General features: G+C 42.1%; 2 protein-coding genes across 6 annotated transcripts in view; one reads left to right on the forward strand and one right to left on the reverse strand.

Annotated features, from left to right (window-relative positions):
- The first annotated feature begins 987 nt into the window (after positions 1 to 987).
- GJB7 (gap junction protein beta 7) overlaps positions 988 to 24,126 on the forward strand; it is a 33,261-nt gene continuing 10,122 nt past the window's right edge. For 2 of the 4 annotated variants that reach the window (XM_083856474.1, XM_083856477.1), the window contains exon 1: positions 988 to 1,277. The gene's annotated coding sequence lies outside the window, so the exon portion shown is untranslated. Of the gene's footprint in view, positions 1,278 to 17,386; positions 17,508 to 24,126 lie in introns of those variants that run through there. The other 2 variants (XM_083856478.1, XM_083856476.1) reach the window with 2 other exon arrangements.
- SMIM8 (small integral membrane protein 8) lies at positions 14,729 to 17,324 on the reverse strand. 2 transcript variants are annotated; one of them, XM_083856480.1, is made up of 4 exons: positions 17,288 to 17,324; positions 16,442 to 16,491; positions 15,999 to 16,140; positions 14,729 to 15,070 (listed from the first exon to the last, which is right to left on the reverse strand). In XM_083856480.1, exons 3-4 carry the CDS (start codon positions 16,116 to 16,118, stop codon positions 14,912 to 14,914), a joined length of 279 nt encoding a protein of 92 aa, XP_083712606.1. In that variant the 5' UTR covers positions 16,119 to 16,140; positions 16,442 to 16,491; positions 17,288 to 17,324; the 3' UTR covers positions 14,729 to 14,911. The 2 variants fall into 2 exon arrangements, with proteins under 2 accessions (XP_083712606.1, XP_083712605.1); XM_083856479.1 differs by having other exon boundaries at positions 15,999 to 16,136; positions 16,412 to 16,491; positions 17,288 to 17,304.

Raw genomic sequence — 24,126 nt, forward strand, 5'->3', positions numbered from 1 at the left:
ACTGTAAAATTCTTGCTCCATAGTGTTTGAAAGACTGAATCATTTGTGTTGACACAAGACACGTCATATTAGCCATCTTTAAGCTTGCACACACCAGGCTGAGAACTTCCAACTGACAACTTTCACAACCTCTTTTCAAAGTTCAGTTGGGATAGAATTAGCTTTAAATGTAAGCACCCTATATGGGATGACATTTAAAAGACAGCACATTAAGTATTGATACGAGTGTCTTTCATAAACACAGAATTCAGGATTAAGCTTTGACCTACATTATCAAAGCAGTAACTTAGAAATTTGGAGAAATGGACCTTTGAAGCAAAGCAAGGATTTTCATGCCAGTTCCAAGCCTGGTGGCTTCATTTGTTGCAATTCTTTATTTCAGAAGACCTTCAAGCTTTTCAGCCAGCTCTGAAAATTACATCCCCTTTTACCTCATCCTGAAGAATACCCTCTTCCTCCTAAAGTTAGAGTTTTTAAAGGAAGCCCTCACTGACATTAAAAGCTTATTTCTCAGCTTTGTAGATTACCCTTAATTCACAAATTGCTCTCAAAAGTACCTGTGAAATTCTGGAAGGAAGTTTTGATGAAAGACAACTGATCATTTCTTTGTCCACTTGCTTACACTGGAGGTTTCACAGCATTCTAGATAATGGACATCTAGATGGGCAAATAAATATAGAATATCAAAAGGATGAATGTAAGTTTACAGCCTGATCTGTATCCTCTCTACATAAGATTTCTTCTAGAACTGTCTGGAAAATACCCACAATGTCAACCTTCCCCCAAGAGCTTGAGTTAATGACTCTACATCAATGGGTACATCTGGCAGTAAATCTAGTTTTGTCCCAGTCAAGTAGAACCTGCCCAAGTCACACCTTAAAACATGAGCAGTAGATCAAACATTTACACAATACCTGACTGGAATGCTATTGTACTTAGGGCTTGCATGAAATAGCCTCTTGCTTTGTTCTTGCATTGCACCCCCTACTTTTAATGAAGACAGATATTCCTAGCACACACATCTGTGGGTGAGGGAGTCATTGGACTACTTTGGAGGTCAAAAATTTTCTACCCCAGTGACTCCGAGCAGCCTTTCAATGAGCTGCAGAAGGGACTTCTGATCAGCATGTGAGGAAAAAAACTGTTTCCATGTCCTGTTGAAGACTTGGATCTAACAAGAGGCCTGCAGCTGAAGGAAATATTCTTGCCTCTTGTTTGTACTGACAGGCAATGTTTCTACCATTTGAAGTCAAGAAGAGAAGAATAACATACAACAGGTAAGGAAAATGGGCTATGCATACAGTGTGAGGTGTATGTGTGAGGGGGAAATAAAGCTGAGAGATGACTGTGCATGTGTATATAACATGGAGCTCCTGGACCAGGTCCAGTGGAGGGCAACAAAGATATTGAGGGGACTGGAGCATGTCTCTTACAAGGAAAGCCTGAGGGAGCTGTTCAGCCTTTAGACGACTGAGAGGGGACCTCATAATGTCTATCAGTCTCTGAAATGAGGATTGAACTGAGCTCTTCTCAGTGGTGCTGAGCAATAGGACAAACAGCAATGGGCAGAAACTGATGGACAGGAAGTTCCACCTGAATATGAGGAAGAACTTCTTTACTGTGCAGGTCACCACACACTGGAACAAATTGCCCAGAGAAGCTGTAGAGTCTCCCTCACTGGAGATATTCAAGAACCATCTGGACACAATCCTGTGCAATGTGCTCTAGGATGACCCTGTTGGAGCAGAGAGGCAGGACTAGATGGCCCTCTGTGGTCCCTTCCAATCTTACCCATTCTGTGATTCTGTGTGACTCTGTAAGTTGCTGAAGAAGCTAGTCTGCCATTTTTTGCACCTTTCTGTTCTAGTTCTGGTTTCTTTGATTCTGACGCCAGTAGATTAGTCAAAACCATTGAAATACTTAGAGAAATAAACGTTGTGGTTGCTCTCCTCTGTGTGCACATACAGTGACACTGCAGGATGGTCGCTTTCAGGGGGAGGAGAAAGAAACTGCTGCAAAAAAATTCAAGAAATTCCTGCCTCCAGCTTAAATTCAAGAGGATAGCTTTCAAACGTTGTAAATCCTTCGGGGAGACTCACCACTTCTCTGGTTCACACACATCAGATTCATTAAGATAGCCTGCAAGGAAAGGGCAAAGGGGACAAGTTTTGCTCTCCTCAGTAAAAAGTCATACTGATACCCATTGATATCCAGCTTTTCCAGCACATTATGGTATCAAGCCGACATGACTTTTTACTGGAAAGAAAATTCCCATTTTTAAAAGAGTTCAGTAGAAGGTGCTGTAAGAACATTATTGCCAGGAGCTGTGGAAGGAGATCTGGTGCAGTGCAGAGTGACAAATCCACACAGCATGTTTGAATTCAGAAACTCCTTAATGCCATAAGCTGGATTTAACAAAACACTTTGTGTACAAGAGGAAAGAGGCCTGACAGGAACCTTCTGAGAACCAAGAAAAAGCCACCACCTAACACCAGCTGCCATTCTCCTGTGGGGTTATCATGGTTCTTACTGTTCCCCTGGGCTTTAGACAGTATTGTACTCCTCAGGTTTTCCAGCCTGCTTCCTGTACCAGCATTTGTGTGAGAACAGATAAGTAAATTGCAAGAGCACAGATCTTTTTGTCCATACGTAAGGCTGCAAGGCAACTAAAATATGATTTTAGGTTAAGGTTTACAGTATCAAAAAAAAGTAGTTTTTTTCACTAAAGGAACAGAAATATATGCAGTTTTAGCATTCTTAGAGGAAGAATAATTTTAGTAAAGGAAAAATAATTTTAGTAAACAAGAAAAAAAGATGCAAGCAGCAGGGCCTTTAGAAACTTATAGGGCTTATAGACTTCAACGCTTATTCACTTCCAAATGAGCTCAGTTCTTTCAAGAAGTCTTTCAATACCACGTATATCCTTTTACACTGCCAGACTTTCAAGACTCACTACAAGTCACTCAACATATTGCTGCTTAGATAAAACCAAGCACAGGAACAGATGAAACTAAGACTTTCAGGCTTTTACAGTATTAGAAGCTTTTTGTTCAGGAGCATCTTTGAACCACATACATTCTGACATCTTAACCTTGGATTTAAAGCTAAAAAGATTGGGGGCACATACTGAAAGAACTCTGCTAGTGTGGTGTGTGTAGAGAATCCCAGGTTATTTTCCTTCTGAATGGAATAAAAGAAGGTTTTGCTATCTTTTTGGCAGCTTCCCAGGAATCCTCTGGCAAGATCATAGTGGTCCCACATCATAGTATGAAAGGATTCCAACTCCCCATTGTCCTTGGTGAAAGCCCTGCAGAGGATGGTCTCTGCAGAGCTCAGTACAGAATTGGCAAGCCTGCAAGAGCATGTGTCAGCTTGCACAGCAGAGACACAGATCAAGGCCTCAGTCACACGGGTGCACCTCTAATTGACCAGCAATAATGTCAGTGAATTACAGTTCATGTCCCATATGCAGCAGACTGGGTGGCTGGTGGTTTCTGTAACATTGCAAGGTTTCCAGCAAAGTCATCCAGGAACTCTCCAGTACCTGCCAATAGAGCCCTTTTTGGCAGCAGAATTAAAAGAATAAGAACTTTCCCTTGGCAGCAAAGTTAGTAATTCCAAGCTTTCACTTATAAAGCTCAGCTTACTGAACTAAACCCATATTACAACCTTATCCGAGTCATGCTTTGAAACTGTTTCTTTCACATGGTTTGTGAGATGGAATGGGAATTTGCTGCTCTTGACTACAGCAGTTTCATCTAACGTAGTTTGTAACAGATGAAAGGATCAGTCCGGCTTGTGATGGAGATCACATTTCTCTCATTAACAAATACAGCATTCCAAACCATTTAAGAGTCTTTACCCAGGAGAGGTCAGCAAGCCTTCTATAGAAGAGCACCATCTGTTTAATAACCAAGAGATGGATATTATTGAATATATATATATATATATATATATATGTATTCCTGAATGTTACCCAGTTTCCATTCTAAATTATCCATAGACAAATTACCATTTATATTTAATCAGTACCTAGATAGAAATGGGAAACTAACACAAGCTGGTTACAAGAATAATCATTTCACAGCTATATTCTGATATTGATTAAACACATTAAGAAATGGGGAGACTTTTTATTTTCTTGAGCTGCCTCCTCTTCCTCATCACAGTGATGGCATCTGTTGTCTTTGCCTTCTGTTTTTTCATTGGCACAAGGATGCAATGTATAAATATAGAATTAAAGTCAGAAGACAAACACATTTACACATTTGGGGTTTTTTTCTGTTGTGGAATTCAAGAGTTGCCCTGTAAAAAGAAACACACCTTAGGGAGTTAACTTTAACCTAAGCTCATCCAAGTTATTATTCAAAAGTGACCACTAATGTGACTTTTAATTTCTAGTGAGGAAAGAAGTTTAACACACACCCACACACCACAAAACAGTCAGTCTTGCAGAAAAGAGAGTATAGGAGAAGTTTAACACAGATATTACAGCAGCAGCCAGTTCCTCCTCTGTATTCCTCATGTGACTAACGATAATGCATTAAACATTCCAGCAAGCATTTACCTTATTCTCTATTGAATCAAGAGCAAATATCCTTTTTTATATCAAAAGATCTACATGTGTTGACTGGACTCACCAATCTCCCCTCTTAAAGTGGAATTCATTATGTAAAAATGTGGCCTTACTTGAAAGTAATGCTAATGTCTTTTCAGCAAGGTGAGGGTACTTTTAATATCTGATTCAGAAAGCAAAGGGGCATAATCTGTTTTCAACATGTAGCTCCAAATCCAGAATAACTTTTCAGTTTTAATAAGAAAACTCTCCTTTTGTACCAAGAGGGAGAGGCTGTAACTAAAAGTTACCCCCAAAGGATCCTCTTTAGTGCTGCCTTGCACCCCTATATTATCTCGAGGAAAACTGACACTCGAGCTCCAGTTCTGACCCAGCTGGCATTTTGATACTAGCCTTGCCAGTGCTGGAAATGTTTCAGGTCTTAGTTTATGCTTTGACATATCTGAGACACATGTGCCCTGACTCTTTGGGATTAGTGAGTTTGCAGGCCTTGCATATTTTATGACACCTTATGTAGTGTTTGACAGCAACTCTTTGTAAAGGTCTTCCTTTAGAAGACCCATAGGCTACACTTTTTTCCCTAGGACTACCCATCTTTAGATGATTTGTATGCATGTTCAACCATGGCATCTCCTACTACAACTTCTGTTTGAAGTCATAGTTTATTGAAAAGCTCTTAAAACACCTCAGAATTATGTTTTGAATGTAGAAATTATGGTTAGGGAGACCTTCTAGCTAGCTTACTTAACAGGTGTTGGCATCTCAATTCTTCCAACCTGCAGACACTGAAAGTCACAAGCCAAAAAGTGCAAGCATTTGGTGTTCAGAAGGAAGATGTTAGGCCTTAGAGGAAGAGGTTGGGAGCTTCAAGACACACTTTCCAAGGTTACTTAAAGCTATGTCTGTAAACAACAGCTTATGTAGATAGTTATCAAGTCAGACTGGAAATGTAAGAGAATGTGTATCCCACTGAACAGTATTTTGAGAGTTGACCCCTCAGTCATTTTCTCATGGCACTCAGCTCTAAAGATTTAATGCATTGAAATATTCTAGTTCAAGTAACCTAAGAATTAATCTCCTCTTATTACAATGACCTTTATTTCAAAAGTCCCTAAATTTCATTCCTGTATATGAAGAATGTGTTTATAATACAACAGTATGCAGAAAACCACCTTCCTGAATATAGGAAAATATAGGAAAGATACATTCAAGTTGAGATCATTATTGATACTAGAAATGTCCTTTGTAACTGAGAAATTAGATGCAACACCTGAAAAGTCACTAAATATGAATGCTGATGCTGTCCAGGTAGAAGCAGGAGAGCAGAAAACAGGATAAGATGGCATCATCTAGTCAGGTGACCCAGAAATAAGCATATCTGGCAGACAGACATACTTAGTATTTTAAAGGGAATGTGACAGAAGGACTTAAGGTGCTCACTAGAATGGCTAAGTGTCTCAGCATCAGGCTCCTATCAATACAATGAAATGATAAGATCATTCAAGGTGAAGTTTAAGGCTGAAGGTCCAGATCACTGACTTTTAAATCCACATTCAAAATCAGAACTGAGTATGAATCAGAATTATAAACCTCACACTAAAGAGAGACTATCAGAAACATATCAAAGATCGCTAACACCTTAGGTATAGAGTCAAAGTAGGTCAGATTCCAGCCTCAGAGTTAAACTACTCTATCACAAAACCTATTACTTGCAGTACTTGGCTAGACTCAAAGTTAAATAACTCTTTTTTTGAAATCTAACTTCTGTAATGTGTGGCACATCAGGTAAAAAATCCCCAAATTTCCAAATGCAGGAATCATTGCGGGACACCACAGGCAACACAGGGAAGGGACTGCAGCTATTGTGGCTAGCAGATATAGCACCCAGAGCCCTGCAACTAATCTGACATCAGCAGTTTAAGTTGCCGTGAAGGAAAACAGAATGAAGTGGACTAGCCAGCAATATTTCGTTTATAGTGTGGATTAGGTTTTTGAATAAACAAATTGGAAGTGCCTCTGCCTTTTGGAAAGTTGACTTGAAGAAGGAAGAATGTAATATTATGAGAGAAATAATGGAAAAATATGGTGCTCAGACACCTTGATGAGTAGGATTTTTCTCTAGTCACTGAAGTTTTAGGAAAAGCAACAGCAGACTGCAGCTGTACAGTGGAAAAGTCCAAGTATACAAAAGAAAGGCAAGACCCAGCAATAAGAATGAGGCTTGGAGTTAGATTACTAGCTGTTGTTAGTCAAGCTGTTTACCTTACTCTTGGTTTGCTCATAGACCCAAAGACAGCCAGCTGATTGCTAGTCCCAGTAAGCTGCAATGAAGAGAGTACAGGTCTTCTTACTCCTGAGGATGTTGCCATCCTTGTTATTGGCTCAGTCTTCCTTCTAGGATTTGTGTTTCTCTCTGGTCACGGCTGACATATGCCCAGACAGAACTGTGCCTAAGTATCCTCAAAACACCCATGTACTGTACCTACTAGCCAATATTAACGCCAGTTGTTCCAGCATCTGCATCTCCCACCAGACATTTTCTGCATTCTGCGATTGGTCACTCACGTTGCTTTCCTCTGTATTTTAAATAGCAGCAAACGTAATGCTGCACTTCTGTTAATTAAGCCCAGCAAAGGAAATCACACCAGTAACTCAAATCCCAATTGGCTGAGTTTCTCTCAGTGTGGGTACCCCTCCACCCATGCACAGACACGGTGCATTCATTCTGCACTCTGGTGCCCATCAGGCGCTGCGGCTCCTTAATTGCCTCACACGCACAGACAGTGTGTGCTCACACTCCAAATGCTACCAGCCTCATTAGCTCCTTTCACACTTCATTTCTCCATGCGAGGCATTCAGAGGTTTCACAATCTGCATATCTTCCTTTTAAGATGTCACAGAGCTCTTCTGCAGACCTTTGAGGGATTAACAAGCAAGATGTCTCTATTTTATTAATTAGCTGCTTCTCAGCCATACTCCACAGCTCTCTACTAATTCAGCTGCTCAGCTACAGTAATTAGACAACCCACTTTTCAGTCTTCCATAGCACTGCCTTAGAGAGAAAGTTTGACTGTTCCTGAGACTGTGGGACTTTCTGGCAATTATTAGACATCTCCTGAATGACTAATAGAGAAAGCCTGTTTTCTGTATTATTCAGTGCAGCATTACAGCTCCCCATTCTAGGCTTTGTCTCATGCACTCTGCTGTCAATATGTGCCATCACTGGCACTTGAGCAGTCCAGATGTTATCTGAAAGATTCTTTATTTGCATCATTCAGCCATAACAGTCATAAAGAATGTATTCACACTCCCTCAGAATCAGAGTTGCAAGTAAAGTGGGTAGTGTTACTTCTTATGCTGCAATACTTCTCAGACAGGAACAAAATCAGCTAACAAACATGCTGTCTTTGCTTCATGCAATGGAAAACTTGCTTGTATGTCTGAGCCCACAATTTTTCTTAGCTCTCAGTAGCTCATGTACTCACAGTACCTGACATGCAGAAATTTATAGAATATGAAATGGTGTTTTTTTAAAACTTGCCAGTTAATCATAATTAATATTGTGCAGTGAGTAAAACTACAAGGGGAAAAAGAAAGAATCTCTTCAATTGTGCTTAGTTACTTTACTTGCTAAAATATTTCCTTGAAATACCAAATAGTGTCCATGGTGAACAGCTCTCCAGATCCCACAGTGATCCTACTGCTTGCTATCTTGTCTATTTATCTACATTACCAAACTACTCATTTAGGCCAAGCTGTGGCTCCTTTTATCTCTCCAAAACCAAGCACACAGACCTAGAAGGACATGCTCTTTCTAAGTGGAACAAACACGCCTTCAACTTAACATTTGAAAGCAGTAAAACAAAATGTTTTTCCCTTCCCAAGAGGCAATGAGAAGCCAGGGTCTGACAGACTGTTATGAGCTGTATGTGCTGTGCATACATCACTGAGTAAGTCCACCCCAGAGTGTGCTGGCAGCATAGATATGTACAGCTGGCCAGATCTGAAGCCCCTGCTGCCTGTCTCCAAATATGCCTCCAAAGGCTGTAGATCAAGAAGGGCCTGGGATGTGCACTCACCAGGGCCCTTGGTCTTGTCTGGATGAATGAGGTGCTCAGGACAAAGGTTCACCACAGACAACACCTACCCCTGTACCAGCCATGGTTTGTATCAGTCCCTGCCACTGAATCCCAGATAAAAAGTGGGCTAACCCTGTAAGACAGGGTGACTTCTTCCTTCCATGTGAGCAGAAAGGCATTGCAGAACAATGATTATATTATGCTCTCCCCAGTAGAGAACTAACACGTCTACTTATCTATCAGTGTAAGAGGATTTTAACAGTTTGTTCAAAGAGAGTTGAAACACTTCAACATTATCTTGCTTTTCTAACATGCAGCTTGCAGAATTGCTCCTCATGTTGCCTTACGCACAGACACATGCATGTGTTTTGTGCAGTTTATGCATTTAATTAGACAACTATGAACATGAAGTTTGGATTTTTTCAGTGTGGATGTAAAAGGGAAATGAACATGGAACATCAGTTATCCACAGAGCTTCCATAATTCAGTGAGGTAAGGCTTTACAGACATGTCAGTCAGAAATAGTGCTAGAGCGTGCCAAATACCTGTTCAAAGATTTTATATGAATTAAACTGTTCCACAAGAAAGCAGCGACTTCACTTGTGTTCACTTCTTAGTCTTAGAGTGATGGACTTCAAACTATCCTACACTTAAAACCCCACTTCAATCACTCATGCACTGATGTATTTGCTTAGACAGATGATGAATAAATTTTTTGCTACCAGCTGTCCAAGCTCATTGTTAGTTAGCATTTAGCCCACTAAGAACTAAGCTAACTAAGGTTAAATGAACTGCAAGAATGAACTGCCAGAAACAAACCCCAAAAAATATAAAAGTTCAATTATATCTGTCTCTTATTTTGTTTCACCTGTAGAATTCTGCGCCTGGGAATTCTCCCCAGCCCTTAGTCCTTGGAACCAATATTATCAGGGCAAATGATACATGTTCAAATCCTAAGCACTCAGGTCTATGAAGATATGTAACAGTCTTATGGCAAGTAATTGAATGGTTAAACACAAAGAACTAAGATTCTGCAAGCTATTGCCAGTAGATACTATGACAGCAAGAGCCAGAGCTCCCTTGGAAAACAGCCTCATTAAATGGAATGAACTCTGTTGAAAACTTAAGACCACTGTAAACCTCCCTGCTTTTCCTCTTGAGATGCCAAGCACACTGCTCTGACCACTTGCAGTATAATCAGATAGCTATTTAGAAACTTGTATAAAATAAAATTCCAAAGTAAAACACTCCAGCAATTCTCTGTGAGCACTTCATCATGCTGTGGGAGTCTGCAAGACTAAGGATGACAGGTGTCAGACGCGCTGAGCAACGCCTGCCTGAGGAGCGCTCGGGTGCTCCGGCAGTGAAAAGCTCTGTGAAGTGCTGCAGAAAGCAGGAAGGCTCAGATCCAAAAGGATCTCTTTGTGTATATCAGTCTTTTCTCAGATATCCAAAAACCATATAAAGCATGAGTCAAGCATATAGAGAAACATAAAGCTACAGTTGGCATGCTTCATTTAGGAATAGACCTATGTTGGCTGCTTTCCTTCTCCACCCCACTTAGGGTCCAGGTTCAGCCAATCTGTTAAACACTTTCCTAGCTTTGATGGAGATGAACCTCCAGGACAGATTTAAAGTTAAGCCTGTACTTTACTGCCCTTAGGAAATGAACCTAATCCGGTTCTGTTACTGGCTGAAGCAAGGCCTGACAGTGAACTTAAAATGAAGTCCATAAAATAAAAATGTAATTTTAAAAAGTAGTGAAATGTTCTGAAAATGAATTAAAAATCCAGCCAGCTCAAGCTCACATCTCAAAAAGCACAAAGCCTTTCATTTTTCAGGCTAAGTACTTCTTCTGGCACTAGGGTTCAAATCTCTGATGAATAAAGGTTCTGGTTATGACAAGCATTAAAAAAAAAAAAAAAAACAAAAAACCCAAACTGAACTTTTTTATTATTATTATTCAAAATTACAATCTTGGTTGTCAAACACTCAGTTCTGTCATGCTGGCTATTTCCACAGCAATGAAACATTTTGTGCTTTGATGACACAGCTCCTCCCCTGTCCATTTTATCAAGCAGCGAAGAGAAAATAATTGAAAAAGAGAAGGCCTCTGGCCTTCTGGGTGTTTCACACTGTGCATGTCAATGTAAGGCTGAAGCCTCATGCTCCCAGGCATGCATGGCACTCACCCTGCTGCCAGGGCTCTCAGGACATTGATAAACTCTTGCTATTGTTTAAAATAGAAACCAAACATTCCTCTTCACAACACACATTAAAAAACCATGCACAGGGTGATTTCTACAAAACTTTACACTGCTGATCAGAAACTTCTATGACAATCAGGCATAGCCTATACTTCAGATTCTTCCTAGATCCTCAAACTTATGAATGCTACTGTGAGCCCTTCATCACTGAGGTTATCATTGTGGGATGCCACGAAAAAATCAAACCTCAAGAAACTGTACAGAGCTTCAGTCTAAGGTCAGGAGCTAGAAGCAGGTAAAAGGTGAGTTTCAGGATAAAACATCTCAGTTGTGTCCTGTTAAAGGATGATGGAATGATCTGCACAAATGTCAAATCAAACATAACTCTACCAAAGAAGAAGCTTGATCTTCAGAAAACACTTGCTAATGGTCCTGCAGCTCCTTTGCTAAAAGCTTTTCACTTCATTATGCCCAACTCTGAATGCTTCATGCACCTCAGAACAGCTGACCCTGTTCCCCCTCTGAATATTCTGGAGTTACCAATATGCAGCAGTTCTTTCTCACCAAGTTGTGAACTCATTCATGACTGGCCAGAACATACAGAATCAAGAGGACTTGGGGTTTTCCTAAATTGCAGACTGCACCAAAAAAAAGGAATTTCAGAAATTAACTTTCCCAGTATCTTAGGTTAAGTTTAATACTGTGTTCTGGAAGGCTTATACTCCTGAATCTGATCAAAAGTAGCACTGGGAGGTGGTGGTAGTACCTTTTTGAACACAACAAAGGAATCCAGATCAGAACTTCTAATCATTGTGGTGTTCCAGTGTCATTCTGTAATAGGTACTAGTGTGTCAGAACTCTATTCCAGACAGATTTCATTTGCAGGCAAAACTTTTACTGTCGGTACAGAAAACACACAAGCTGGTGAAAGGAGAAAAATCATTGGCAATTACTTTTTAGCAAGCAGCTGAAACATTTGCTTTCCAATTAGGATTGAAGCACACTGACAATTCAGTAACATCCAAGAGACAGATGATAAGGGAATGTTACATGAAGTGACCCTTCCCAGCCTGAATGCAGCTTCCTATGTAGCAACTGTTACCGGGGAAGGGCTGGTTTCACTCACAAAGAACTAACTTTCCCTGTTAATAGTTAAACAGCATTACAGTAGCCTTTTAATTGTTTAATTGCTTTTTGTTGTTGAATGCCAACAACTGCCATTCATACCACGTAGTCTAAGGAGATCTTAGGAACAGTACAACAGATATGGTTTGGGGCATTTTAATCATAGCATTTTGTTGTTGTTCTTGGTAAAGTCAGCACACACAGGAAGGAACTGGCAAAAAGCTCAAAGAGCCTCTGACCAGGAAATAATTTTGACTCATAGTTTTTGTCAAGCCAGTTATCATCCATTATAGATAATTATCACTATAGTTGAAGACTGAATTTGAGAAGCACAGAACAAGAGAAACTATACTGGTGCTGTGTGTTTGTCCTCCAGATGCAAAAGGGGTGCCACGCTTTCAGAGCAAACAAATTTTGGTATCAAAGCAGTTTTATTTGGGCGGGGTTTTTTTCCCCTTTAATCCTTATACACACATTGTTTTTATGATAAAAATCAGGTACTTAAAACAGCAAATGGTTGTGTTGATACTGTAACATTCATTAACCTACCACATACCTCTGTATTTGCACTACTTTATCTCTTCTTTATATATAAATTGTGTATCGAGTTATCTGTACAGCAGCTGCCAAAGAAACAATAGGACAAATTTAAATACTCATTCTTCCTTCAACCTCACAGTTCTAAAGTAACCTGGTTAACAGGACTTGAGTCCAGCCAACATTCAAGAGGCCCCATCTCAGACAGCTTTTGTAAGAAGTGTCACTGGCATGCACATGCCTACACCCTGTCCAGGTCAGTCTATGATCTTTTGTGCCTCCCAGTCCTGCTTTCTTTTCTCCAGTAACTGCCAGATCCATATTCACTTCACAAAACAAAACTGAAAATCTTGAGAACACAAATCCTGCATTATTCTCAAATATGTGAAGAGTGGGCTTTCAATTCATCTGAAAAGGATCAAAGCATGTATTCTAAAAGCCTACAGAAAAACAGATAAAAATATTACTTGTAGCACTGATTTGGGAATAATTTAATTAAATTCATGTGAACATACGAGGCCTCTGCATTTTAATGAACTGAAAAGAGCCAAAATCCTGTGCAATCATTTTTAAAAGAACAGATTTATTCTAAAAATCCTTCACAAACACCAAACAAAATATATTCTGCAGGATAAGCACAGCATGTGAGAGTTCTGAATATTTGATAATTTCACCTGGAAGTTCCTTCACCATTTAAAAGGCGAATAGTTTCCTCATCTGCAAACTTATTTTTGCCCAGGAACCTTGTTGTTGTAGGGCAGCAGGCTGACATAGGGGAGTCTGCTTTTAAAGGCTGCAAAAATGCCCTTTTACAAAAATCAGCTTTATTTTATAGGTAGAGCTCACTTCCTTTTTTAGGAAGGAGGCAGCTTAACCAAAGCCCCACTGAACTCAAGATACAGTTAACTATAAAACAAGAACAGGAATAAACTCACAGATTCAAGTGAAGGACTTTGAGGGAGATACAGAGAAACCTCATGGTGCAACTGCTATCCCTCAAGGCAGTCAGTGACCTTTTTTATCTTCAGTACCAGAATCTTTTGATAAAACCCAAAGCAACTGCCAGAGTGGCAAAGCAGGAGTTCCGGCATGTTCTTTCTCTGGCCTGACAGAAGCCACCTTGGTCAGAAGAGGGGTGACAAAGAGGAGCTCCCAGCTTCCTGGGAGCCCTTGTTGGGTCTGTAAATACAAGGAACTGAGAGGAAAACTGCAACATAACATCAGTAAAGGTCCGTGGTAGAAACAGGTCACGGCCTGGTATGTGCCCTCCCACCACATGTTCTGGAGCTCCGTTAATGGGACACTGTCTAGGAAACATGAGGCGTCCAGAAGCAGCTGGGAAGCTCATGGGAGAAGGACTCAGTGCTGGAACAGGAAAACACCTGCCTGTACAGTTTGCTCAAAGGCTCACAAGGGACCACCAGATGCTAGGGAAATACCACAATGCCCACCCACCCTCCAGCCACACTCACAGCAGTACCTGGGGATTTTAGACTTTCCATTCCTTATTTTGAGTTCAGTAACTTGCAATAAATTAATGTCATATAATGTACTTTGCAATATAGAGAATTTAATTTTGAATGCAGTTGAAATAAAACTAGTCCTGCTGACTAGTCAAGAATATTACACAAACTCTGGCCAACCTGGAGCTAAAGCTATCAACTGGCAGGCTGATGCCAGAACACTCACTGACCTGTTACATGATGCCAAACAGGAAAGATAATGGCCGAGTTCTTCCTACCTTTCTCTTAACAGAAGCACTTGTTTCACTTTTTCTCCTCTATTTGGCTACTGATTTACCTTTTTTTTTATTTGTAAGGAAGAGTATATTAAGCATCCAAGGATTATTTTGGCCAGTATTTTAGTTTCCTTTATGAAATAAAACCCTTCACAAATTGCTTTATCAGATCTTCGTTGCCTTAAAATTAGTTTACTTGCACCACTGTTATCAACAGATCAGGATATCTATTTTTCTTTTCACAGACAAGATTATTCTTTCTGTTAAAAAAAAAAAAAAAAAAAAAAAAAAAAAAAAAAAAAAAAAAAGATAAAACTCTGACTTCATTTAATCAAAGCAAAGAGAAAGCTGAACTATCATGTTAATTTCTAAGCCATTTACCAGTACTGAGTGCAGGTCTGAAGTGATTTCATGTTTTCTGACAATGATCTCTTTGGAGATCAGAGAGAGCAATTCTTAAAATCACTTTTATTTTCACATATATCTTTACTGCAGTTTATTTGTACAGGCACAGCATTTTATAAAGGAACCTGAATTGGATTAAATAGCAAGAAAGACATTTATTCATTATTTCAAGGGAAAGAGAAAAAAAACAGTAGTTGCCTTGAAAAGTTCTGTGAGTGATTTACTGATTTCCTTTCTCACATTCTCAGTCCCACTTGGAAGTTTTCCTCCTCATATACCTGGATCCCTCACTGTCGATTGCTTCGTAGAGGTCCTTTTTATTCTCTGCTGTTGCATGCAAATAACCAAGGTAGGCCACACAAAGGCTAATTGCTATCAGTCCAAATGCCATCACAGGTTTGTTCTGACAAGAAAAAAATGTGGTAAATGTTTTTAGTCAAAACATTTTTCATTAAACGCAAACATTACATTCTTCTATCTCAGCTCAGAAACTGAACAGTAAACTATTCTGACATCTGCAAAAATCATCACTGCCTTCTTGCAGACTGAATTTTCTGACAGGAAAAGGATTTCTCTTTGAAAAAGAAGATTCTTGCTGGAGACAGAACAGCACATTTCCCAGTAGTCTGTATTTTGCTGGTTGGAAATGCTGATTCAGCACAAATGAACCAGACAAAACCAATTACTGAAGGTCTCTACTACAAACTCTTAACAGATTGCACTCTGGTCCTGCTTCATTACAATCCTCGAAACCACATTTTATATTCTTATTACAAAATCTACTTTTATTTTTTAAATTTATACTTACTATATGCACAAAATTTCAATCATTGTTGTGTTCTGCAAATGCAAATAAAACCTGAGTATCATCAACTTAATTATAAAAGCAAGAAAAAGGAAAATCCAAAATATTGAAAAGCTACCAAAAATCGCCTCATTTCATACCAAGAAAGTTTGCATTCTATGATTTGTTCCCTTTTAAATATTCAAACCAACTCCTGTTGTTTTTATTACTTAATAATAAGTAATAATATTACTTAACCTGTCAAATTACATGGGTGATATATTTCTAAACAGTCTTTCTGAAAGCAACGTGGCTAGGTACAAAAGAATCAGACAATACAACAGTGAAATAAAAGCTGCAATAAACAATGTAATGTTCTGCGCTCTCAACAATCAAGAGTGGAAAAAGTAAAAATATTTTAGTTACATTTCTGAGTGGATTGAGTAACAAGAGATGGTTATATAAAACACAGAGACTTGTAATGATTACTTTAAAGCAAATGTATCTCTTTAAGCATATTTAGTTTCTCTCAGAACGACTGTCTTACAGGTTTAATGAAAAGCTCTGGGTTCACAGCTCGGAAAAGCATAGTTGTCTGAACACTCCTCAGTCCTGGTTTTCTCTCTTTGGATGTTTCATTTTCATTTGGAGTTTTGGTGGAAGACATTTTACTTAATGTTGAACACTTCCTAGAAGTAGAATGAAAAACAGTTGTAATTTCTGTAAAAAAACGGGAAAATCTGCATTCACTGAATGCAAATTCACACTCAGTTTGTCTTACAGCATCGGTTTTAGCTGCTGTAAATATTACTGATCACCTCCAGTATCACCCAACATTCTCGCTTAAGCACACTGATTTTCAATCTTGTTAATTTTGTGCAATCTAAAATTAACTTTTGGAGATTCACATCTTCATACAGCAAATCTAAATCTCCTGATAATGGGCTTAGGGTTTTTCACTTGCCTTTGGCTACCACAGGCTTTACCCACCTGTGGACCAAATGGCATCAGTCTTCAGACCACCGGCTAAAAAGACAATCCTAGGAAAAAAATACATATTTTTAAAACTTCTATGTGAAGGACAGCCCAAGCACCACTGTAGTGCAGTCACTTTAGCTACCCACCCAGCAGGCCCAGCACGCAGGTCTCACTTTTGCACACACACTGGGCACATCACAAATGCCTTGGGTTCACAAACTGAGAGAGGGGAAATTCAAGCTACTTAGAATACGCAAGAAATTCTTTATTCTGGGGGTGGTGAGGCACTGGCAGGGGTTGCCCAGAGAAGCTGTGGGTGCCCCATCACTGGACGTGCTCCAAGCCAGGCTGGATGGGATTTATGAGTAACCTGCTCTTGGGAATGGTGTCCCTGCCCTGGCAGGGGCGTTAGAGAGAGATGGTATTTAAGGTCCTTTCCAACCCAAACCATTCTATGGGCACCTGAGCAAAGGTGGAAAAACACGCCCTTGGCTACTCCTGATTACTGAGGGGCAGAGGAGACACGATGCTGGGGATCCCCTGGGAGGGGAAGGGCAGGCCAAGGGCGGCCGCACAACCCCGCCCCGGGCGGCGAGGGGCTCCTGGCGCCACAGCGGGACGGAGGGGGCAGTTTGGCCCCAGTTTGGAACAGCCCAGCGGAAACTCCCGGGATACGGGAGACTCCCGGGACACGGGGGGCACGGGGGACACGGGGGGCACGGGGGGCACGGGGGACACGGAGGGCACGGGGGGCACAGGGGACACGGGGGGCACAGGGGACACGGGGGACTCCCGGGTCGGGGCTGTGGGGGGGAACACTAAAGAGGCGCGCGCCTCCCCGCCCCCCCCGCTACTCACCGCTCTCAGCCAGCGGCCCCTCCCCGCGGGGCGGGACTGCGCCTGCGCGCTGGCGCCCCCTGGCGGGCGGAGGCCGGCGGCACTGGCAGGGGGCGAGTGCGCCCCGCCCGTCCCCTCCCCTCGTCCCTGTGGCGGAGGTGGGAGCCCGTTCTCCTCTGTCGGGGCTGTCGCACCGTCTGCCCTAGTCATCGAGCCATTAAGGCTGGAAGAGACCTTTAAGGTAATCCAGTACAACCGTCCACCCGACACAATCACTGTAAGCCACTAAATCACCCAGCGCTGGATCCAGACGCCTCTTGAGCACCTGCAGGGGTGGCGGCTCCACCACTGCCCTGGGAAATATTTCAACGCCTGAGCACCCCAACAGTGCAAAGTATTTTTCTAGTGTCTAACCTGTACGTCCCCTTTCTCAGTTCAAGGCCACTCCCTCTAGTCCAGGTGCTGCAGGCAGAGTCGACCGGCCCCAAAAACCTATTTCCAGGGAGTTGTGAGAGGGATACAGGCCCCCTCAGGCTCCTCTTGGGAATAAACAACCCCAGGTCCCTCAGCTCTTCCTCATAAGACATGTTTTCTAGACCTTTCAAGGGCCTTCTTGCCGTTTGCTGGCCACAGTCCAGCACCTCATTGTGCTTTTTAAAGTGAAGGGTACAGAAGAGAATGCAGCATCCAAAAATGTGAGTGGGAGATGGGGGAGGAGCTGTCTCCATCAGACAGGCCCTTCACTGCTGAGCCCTTGGGCACGGTCACTGCCAGTCCCGGCTCCATCCTGCCAGCAGCCTCCCTTCGGACACTGACACACACTGCTGAGGCCCCCTCTTAGTTGTCTTGTCTCAAGGCTGAACAGGCCCTGCTCCCTCAGCCTTTCCAGATAAGAGAGATGCTGAAGTCCCTTAATCATCTTTGTTTCCTTTTCTGGACCTGCTCCAGGAGCTCCATGTCTCTGTTGTACTGAGGAGCCCAGAACTGTCTGATTGATCCCAAGTGCTGGAATGAGGAAGGAGTGATTCATGTGGGGAAGGTCTCTGGGAGTACAGTTGGCTGAGCAGAAAAATAGGCTACAATTGAAGTGTCCGATTTCTGTTGTGTAGATCCAAACCCAAGATTTTGGGGATCTGGAAACTCCTGGAACCTTCTGTGTGGTGGTGTTTTGTTTCCTTTTATTTGTAAACAGTAAAATTAATTAAGTAACTTGAAGACCAAAGGAAACAAAGACCATGTGGTTGCCTCTGACTGCTTGTGACTCCTTTTCTACCTTCACTGACTTCTATGCCACCGGGCAGTTTCAGCCAAATTATAAAATAGGGGAGAAATTTGAAATTTTGTGAAAACAGTACCTGGAGGGTAGGGAGGGAGACAGATCAGTGCTCCCTTAGGTAACTGACATGCAGAACTGAGAAGTGATGGATAGTACTAGAGTTTTAGCAGCAGTGAGCTGCTGGATTAGCACATGTAGCTCTGGATTCACCAGCCCCGGCTCCCACTTTTCTGTACCTGGAGAGTGAGTGAGAGGACTTCAGTGGCATATCTGGTTAATTCAGCCAGGGAGGCAGAGGGGAACAAACATAAGTCTTGGCCAACAGTGGCTGAACACAAGCTGGCAGTGTGCCCAAGTGGCCAAGAAAGCCAGTGGCATCCTGGCTTGGATCAGCAATAGTGTGGCCAGCAGGATCAGGGCAGGGATTGTTCCCCTGTGCTCAGCACTGGTAAGGCCACACCTCAAGTGCTGTGTCCAGTTCTGGGTTCCCTCACTATGAGAAAGACACTGAGGTGCTGGAGCGTGTCCAGAGGACAACAAAGCTGCTGAAGGGTCTGGAGCACAAGTCCCATGAGGAGACACTGAGGGAGCTCGGGTTCTTCAGCCTGAAGAAGAGGTGGCTCAGGAGAGACCTTATTGTCCTGTACAACTACCTGAAAGGAGGTTGCAGTGAGGTGAGGGTTGATCCCTTCTCCTAAGTAACAACTGACAACACAAGAGGAAATGGTCTCATGTTGCACCAGGGAGGTTTAGATTGACCATTAGGAAAAATTTCTTCACTGAAGAGGTAGTCTGGCATTGGAACAAGCTGCCCAGGAATGGCTCAAAAATGTATGGATGTGGCAGTTGTGGATATGGTTTAGTGGTGAAAACAGTGGTCATAGGCATACAGTGGGACTTGATAATCTTAGGAGTCGTTTCCAACCTTAATGATTCTATGATTCTGTGAAATGTAGAGGTATCCAGACCCACAGAGCTTCCTGTTCCATATTTTTCTATTTTTCTTCTGCAGTAATCAAACTACCTTTTTTTTTTTTTTTTTTTTTTTTTTTTTTGGACAACAGAGTAATAATAAATTGCAGGTTAACTTTTCATATCTAAATCCAGATGGAGTACCTAATTTTTTTTTTCTTGTTGTGAAAAAATATAATGAGGTAAGAAAAAGAATAGGGAAATAAATTTAGGTGTCAAGAGAGGATTGAGTGATATGTCTGGGGTTTGTGTCAACAATTAATTCACAACATACCATCTGCTAATCTGGTAGCTATTGTTTTGGTGGCATATGCCATGCAGCTGATTTTGTTTGGAAACTATTGAGTAGAAAATCTAGTGAAGCTGCTTTTGTTTGTTTTTATGTTTGTCTAATTGAAAGAAGCCAGTGCCAGTTTTTTTGCTAGAGCTGGTTTTTGGGAAGGTAGCTTGGTTTTCTTGAGGGGAAAGGGGAGTTTTTACTGTAATATAGGAGATGTTCTGCATACAGCTCCCAAGCAATTTTCCCCCTACACTTTAGAAGCCAAAAGAATTACATCAACAGAGAGAAAGTGCACTCACTTCTTGGCCCATGCACCCCTTCCCAGCAGTTTCACTGCCCATGCAGATAAAACTTCTGATCCAAAGTCAGCCAGGGTCATGATAGTTCTTTCTGGATTGTGGTAGGATGGGTTTATGCCAGAACACATTTGCAATATATTGGTGGCAAGGATTGTTAGGCTGCTGCTGGTTCTCTAGCACTTCCCGTCTTTCTTATAAAGGACAAGTAAGTTCCAGGGATCATTGACGGGGGAAGATCCTACACTGTACAAAGAACACCACTGACTGAAGAGAAAATATTCTCCATAGGAAGAGCTGCAGGATAAGGCTTTGTGTGTAACAAGAGAAGCAGAGAGAGCTGTACAAATGGGCTTAGGCTTTGATGTGAATGCTGGTGCTTGGCATGTGTTAAGCATGTGCCAACTAACCAGATTAACTGTGCAGTGATGAAAAGCTTGGACGGCTTACTGTTCCTAGTTTTGCTTTATGACTGTGGGAAAGTGGTGGTTTTAATCTTTAATATGAATATTATTTTGCTATCATCTGACCCAACAGGATGTTGAAACATTCAATCCATTAAGGCTTATGAAGTTGTTTGGCATATTTTATAGGAGAGACTCTATAAAGTGTAGAATAGTAAACATCCGTGGCATTTCTGAGTCACCCATCCGCTTAATATCTGAGTATCTCTCCTGAAAAGAAATCACATAAAACCCTTTCCTTTTCTAAACCTGAGGCTGTTACTGAGATTTATTTTCCTTTCAACTAAATTCCTTTGGGATTCTGCATTCAGTATTGTGCTTTGTGCCACAGCCATTCACAACCTAGCAGCAATTTCTGCCTTTCTTGAGGCTCCCATGCCCTTATCGCTTGAGCTGCAGAGGAGGCTCTGTAGAGAGCGAGCGGAGCCGGGGCCGTGCCCCGCAGACATGGTTGGCGTGTGACAGCCGGGCGGGAGCGGCACCGTGCTCCTGCCTTGGCTCACTGACCTCGCAGCTCCTGCTTATTTCAACTACTGCACAGCAACAGAGCTTCACATTGTCTTCAGAATAAAGGCAGGGTGCCTCAAGCTACTGATAAGCTTATCCTTGCTTTAGAGACACAGTTACAGAGATGTGGGCAAAAAAAATTGGTTTTGCATCTATACTGGGATTTCAGCACTGGTATAACTTGTAGTGAGAGAGGCAAGTACCATCACGTTTGTTAGACTTTTGATATGTGAAATTCACATTTTAATTTTTTTTAAAATGTTTTAAACACCATGACTTTCACAATTTTTAAATTAGAGTTGACAACTGGGGTGCACTTTTTTTTTTTTTTTTTTTTTTTTTTTTTTTTTTTTTGTGCTGAGTAAATCTGGGAGAGAAGGGGAAGCAAAAATTAGTAATTAGAAGTACTTTTTTCCTCCCTGCTCAAAGCCAATGATAAAAGTAACCATTGTTGCATTGAGGCATGTGAAACAGTATGGCCATATTAAGGACATAAATGCATAAGAAACAAACAGACCAGCTAGACAGGGGTGGCACTGAGGGTATTGAGGGTTTTCTGTGTGGTTGTTGCTCTGCTCATGTCAGTCTCAAGAGTCCTTATGCTGATTTTCAGCAGCTTTTGCTCCTTTGTGTTGTTCCTATTGAAAGAAAGCTGTTTTCAGACAGCAGCATGCACTGTTTGGGATCCTACCACTGACAATCCAAAGCAGTTTTAAGGCAATATGCATTTTAAAACCAAAAGTCTCTTAGTGGGACTCTTCTGTGTTTCATAACATTATGTGTATGTCTTCTATAATCCTTGTTAGCCAGCTGAATCTCTGTGAGACAAAACAAATCACCCAGCCGTGCTTTCCAGCAAAGATTAAAGCAATTATTCTTCAAACACTGATCAAGCTTGTAAATCTTTTTCAACTGAATTCAGTATGGAAGGAAAAAGGCACTTAGTTTGGTTCTACTTTCATTTTTGAGTGGGTAAATTGATTCTGACTGGGAGCAGAATATCAAAACTCAAAGCATCCCCTAGAAAGGGGATCCCAGAGATAGGAAAAGGTGGTTTCTACTACAAAGGAAGAAAGAGCAGAGAAACATGTGCAGCCCTGAATTTTCTTGCTACAACAATATACAGCCAGATACCCTACAGCGGGGTTTAAAGACAAATTTGAGCTAAGGCTGCATTTCAAAAAGTGAAGGGCAAGGGGAGACCTCTTTTCACTTGTAATTGCTCTGGGCTTCTTTGCTGGCAATGTCATAATTGCTCAGTGTCCCGGTTTGGGAAGACAGGTATCTGCCAGGGAAAGTTGGAGCTTCCCTTGTAATGGAGAATGTAAACCACCCCTCCATCCCCCCCCACCCTGCCCCGCTCCCTTCTTTTCCAATTATAAATTTGCAGTTAGAAGCTTTTAGGCAAAGATTTGGGGATAGAAATAGCAGTTCTTTACTAGTATGTATAACAAAGCAAAACAAAAACAACTACAGCATTAATAACAAAACAATACCAAGAACCTTGAGGGCTTTGCTTTACAAAACCCAGGGATGTTCAGTCTCGATGCCCCTGCAGGAATTCTCAGAGCACCAGGCTGGAACGGAGGAAATCCCAGGCTGGTGGCTGTGATGGCAGGATGTCCCAGCAGGGCAGGGCAGTGCAGGGTCACACTGTAGCAAGAGGAGCAGTGCCCAAGAAGCCAAGGGCGGGGCAGGGCTGGCCCAGCCTCCAGCAGGGCGGCAGAGGAGCTCAGAATTCCAGGGCGAGCAGATGATGGTAGGTTTCCCAGGACTGGACCCCTTTGGCCACAGTGAACTCCTCTCGCAGCGAGCAGCAACCCAGCCGTTCTCTCTCCCTGAACACTGAAAAACAGAGTGTGAAGCTGCCTCAAGCTCTGTCCTTTACCTGCCCCAAAACTCGAGTTATCTCCCCGTCCGAGCTTTGGCCACCTCTTTGTTTTGATCAAGTACTCTTAAGTAGCCAACACTTTCCTTGGTAATTTATGGGGAAAAAGTTCTTCAGAATAAGAAGGAACAAACCTAACCCCCAACACTCAGCCTTGGATTATGCCAAATAGGCAGGACAGTCTAATGTAAGCAGGGCAATGCAGTTGGGAAGGCAGTTGGAAGTGGAGGCGCAGACCAGGACTAACCTCTGCCTCTGACACCAGGACTCCCAATCAGTTTAAGGTGTGAGAACTTAAAATCCTTTCTAATGTAGGCACCCTTTCTAATCTCAGGCAGGGAACACAGCTCCTAAGACTATAGAAGGTAGAAATTTCACCATTTAAATAGAACAAACTCTGTTGTAAGGGACTCTGACATACAGCATTCTGGAACTCTTCAGATTTTCTGCACCTTACAGAGGAGTGTGCCTGTCCAAGCCATGGGTTGCCAGCTTTTCCAGGAGAATGCCCTGGGAAACTGTGTCAAAGGCTTTGCTGAAGGTGGATTACATCCAGAGCCTTTCCCTCATCCACTGGGTGGGTCACCTGCTCATTAAAGGAGATGAGGTTGGTCAGGTAGGTACTGTCTTCCCTAACCCCAGGCTGGGTGGGTCTGATCCCCTGGTTGTCCTGTATGTGCTCCATGATGGCACTCAACTTTCAAAAAAGTTCTGTGCCATAACCTTCTCCAGCACTGAGATCAAACTGACTGGCCTGTTGTTTCTTGGATTCCCCTTTCAACCCTTCTTTGTAGATGAGTGTCATGTTGACCAACCTCCATCCCACTGGAACCTCCCTAGTTAGCCAGGGCTCATAATGAATGATGGAGGGGGGCTTGGCAAGCTCTTCAGCTCCCTCACTACCCTTAGATGAATTCCATCTGGTCCCACAGACTTGTGAGGGTCCAAATGGCTCAGCAGTCCACCAGCTACTTCCTCTTGGAGTGCAGGGGGTCTCCTCTGCTCCCTGTCCCTGACTACTATCTCAGAAGGCTGGTTGCCCCAAGGTTCACTGGTCTTTCTGTTGAAGACTGAACCAAAGAAGGCATCAAGTACTACAACCTTCTCTTCATCTTTGTTTACACTGTTGCCCTCTGCAACCAGTAAGAGATGGAATTTTCCTTGGTCCTTTTTGTGT

Source organism: Zosterops lateralis (genome assembly GCF_965231275.1).
Source record: "Zosterops lateralis genome assembly, chromosome: 3".
NCBI classification, from domain to species: domain Eukaryota; kingdom Metazoa; phylum Chordata; class Aves; order Passeriformes; family Zosteropidae; genus Zosterops; species Zosterops lateralis.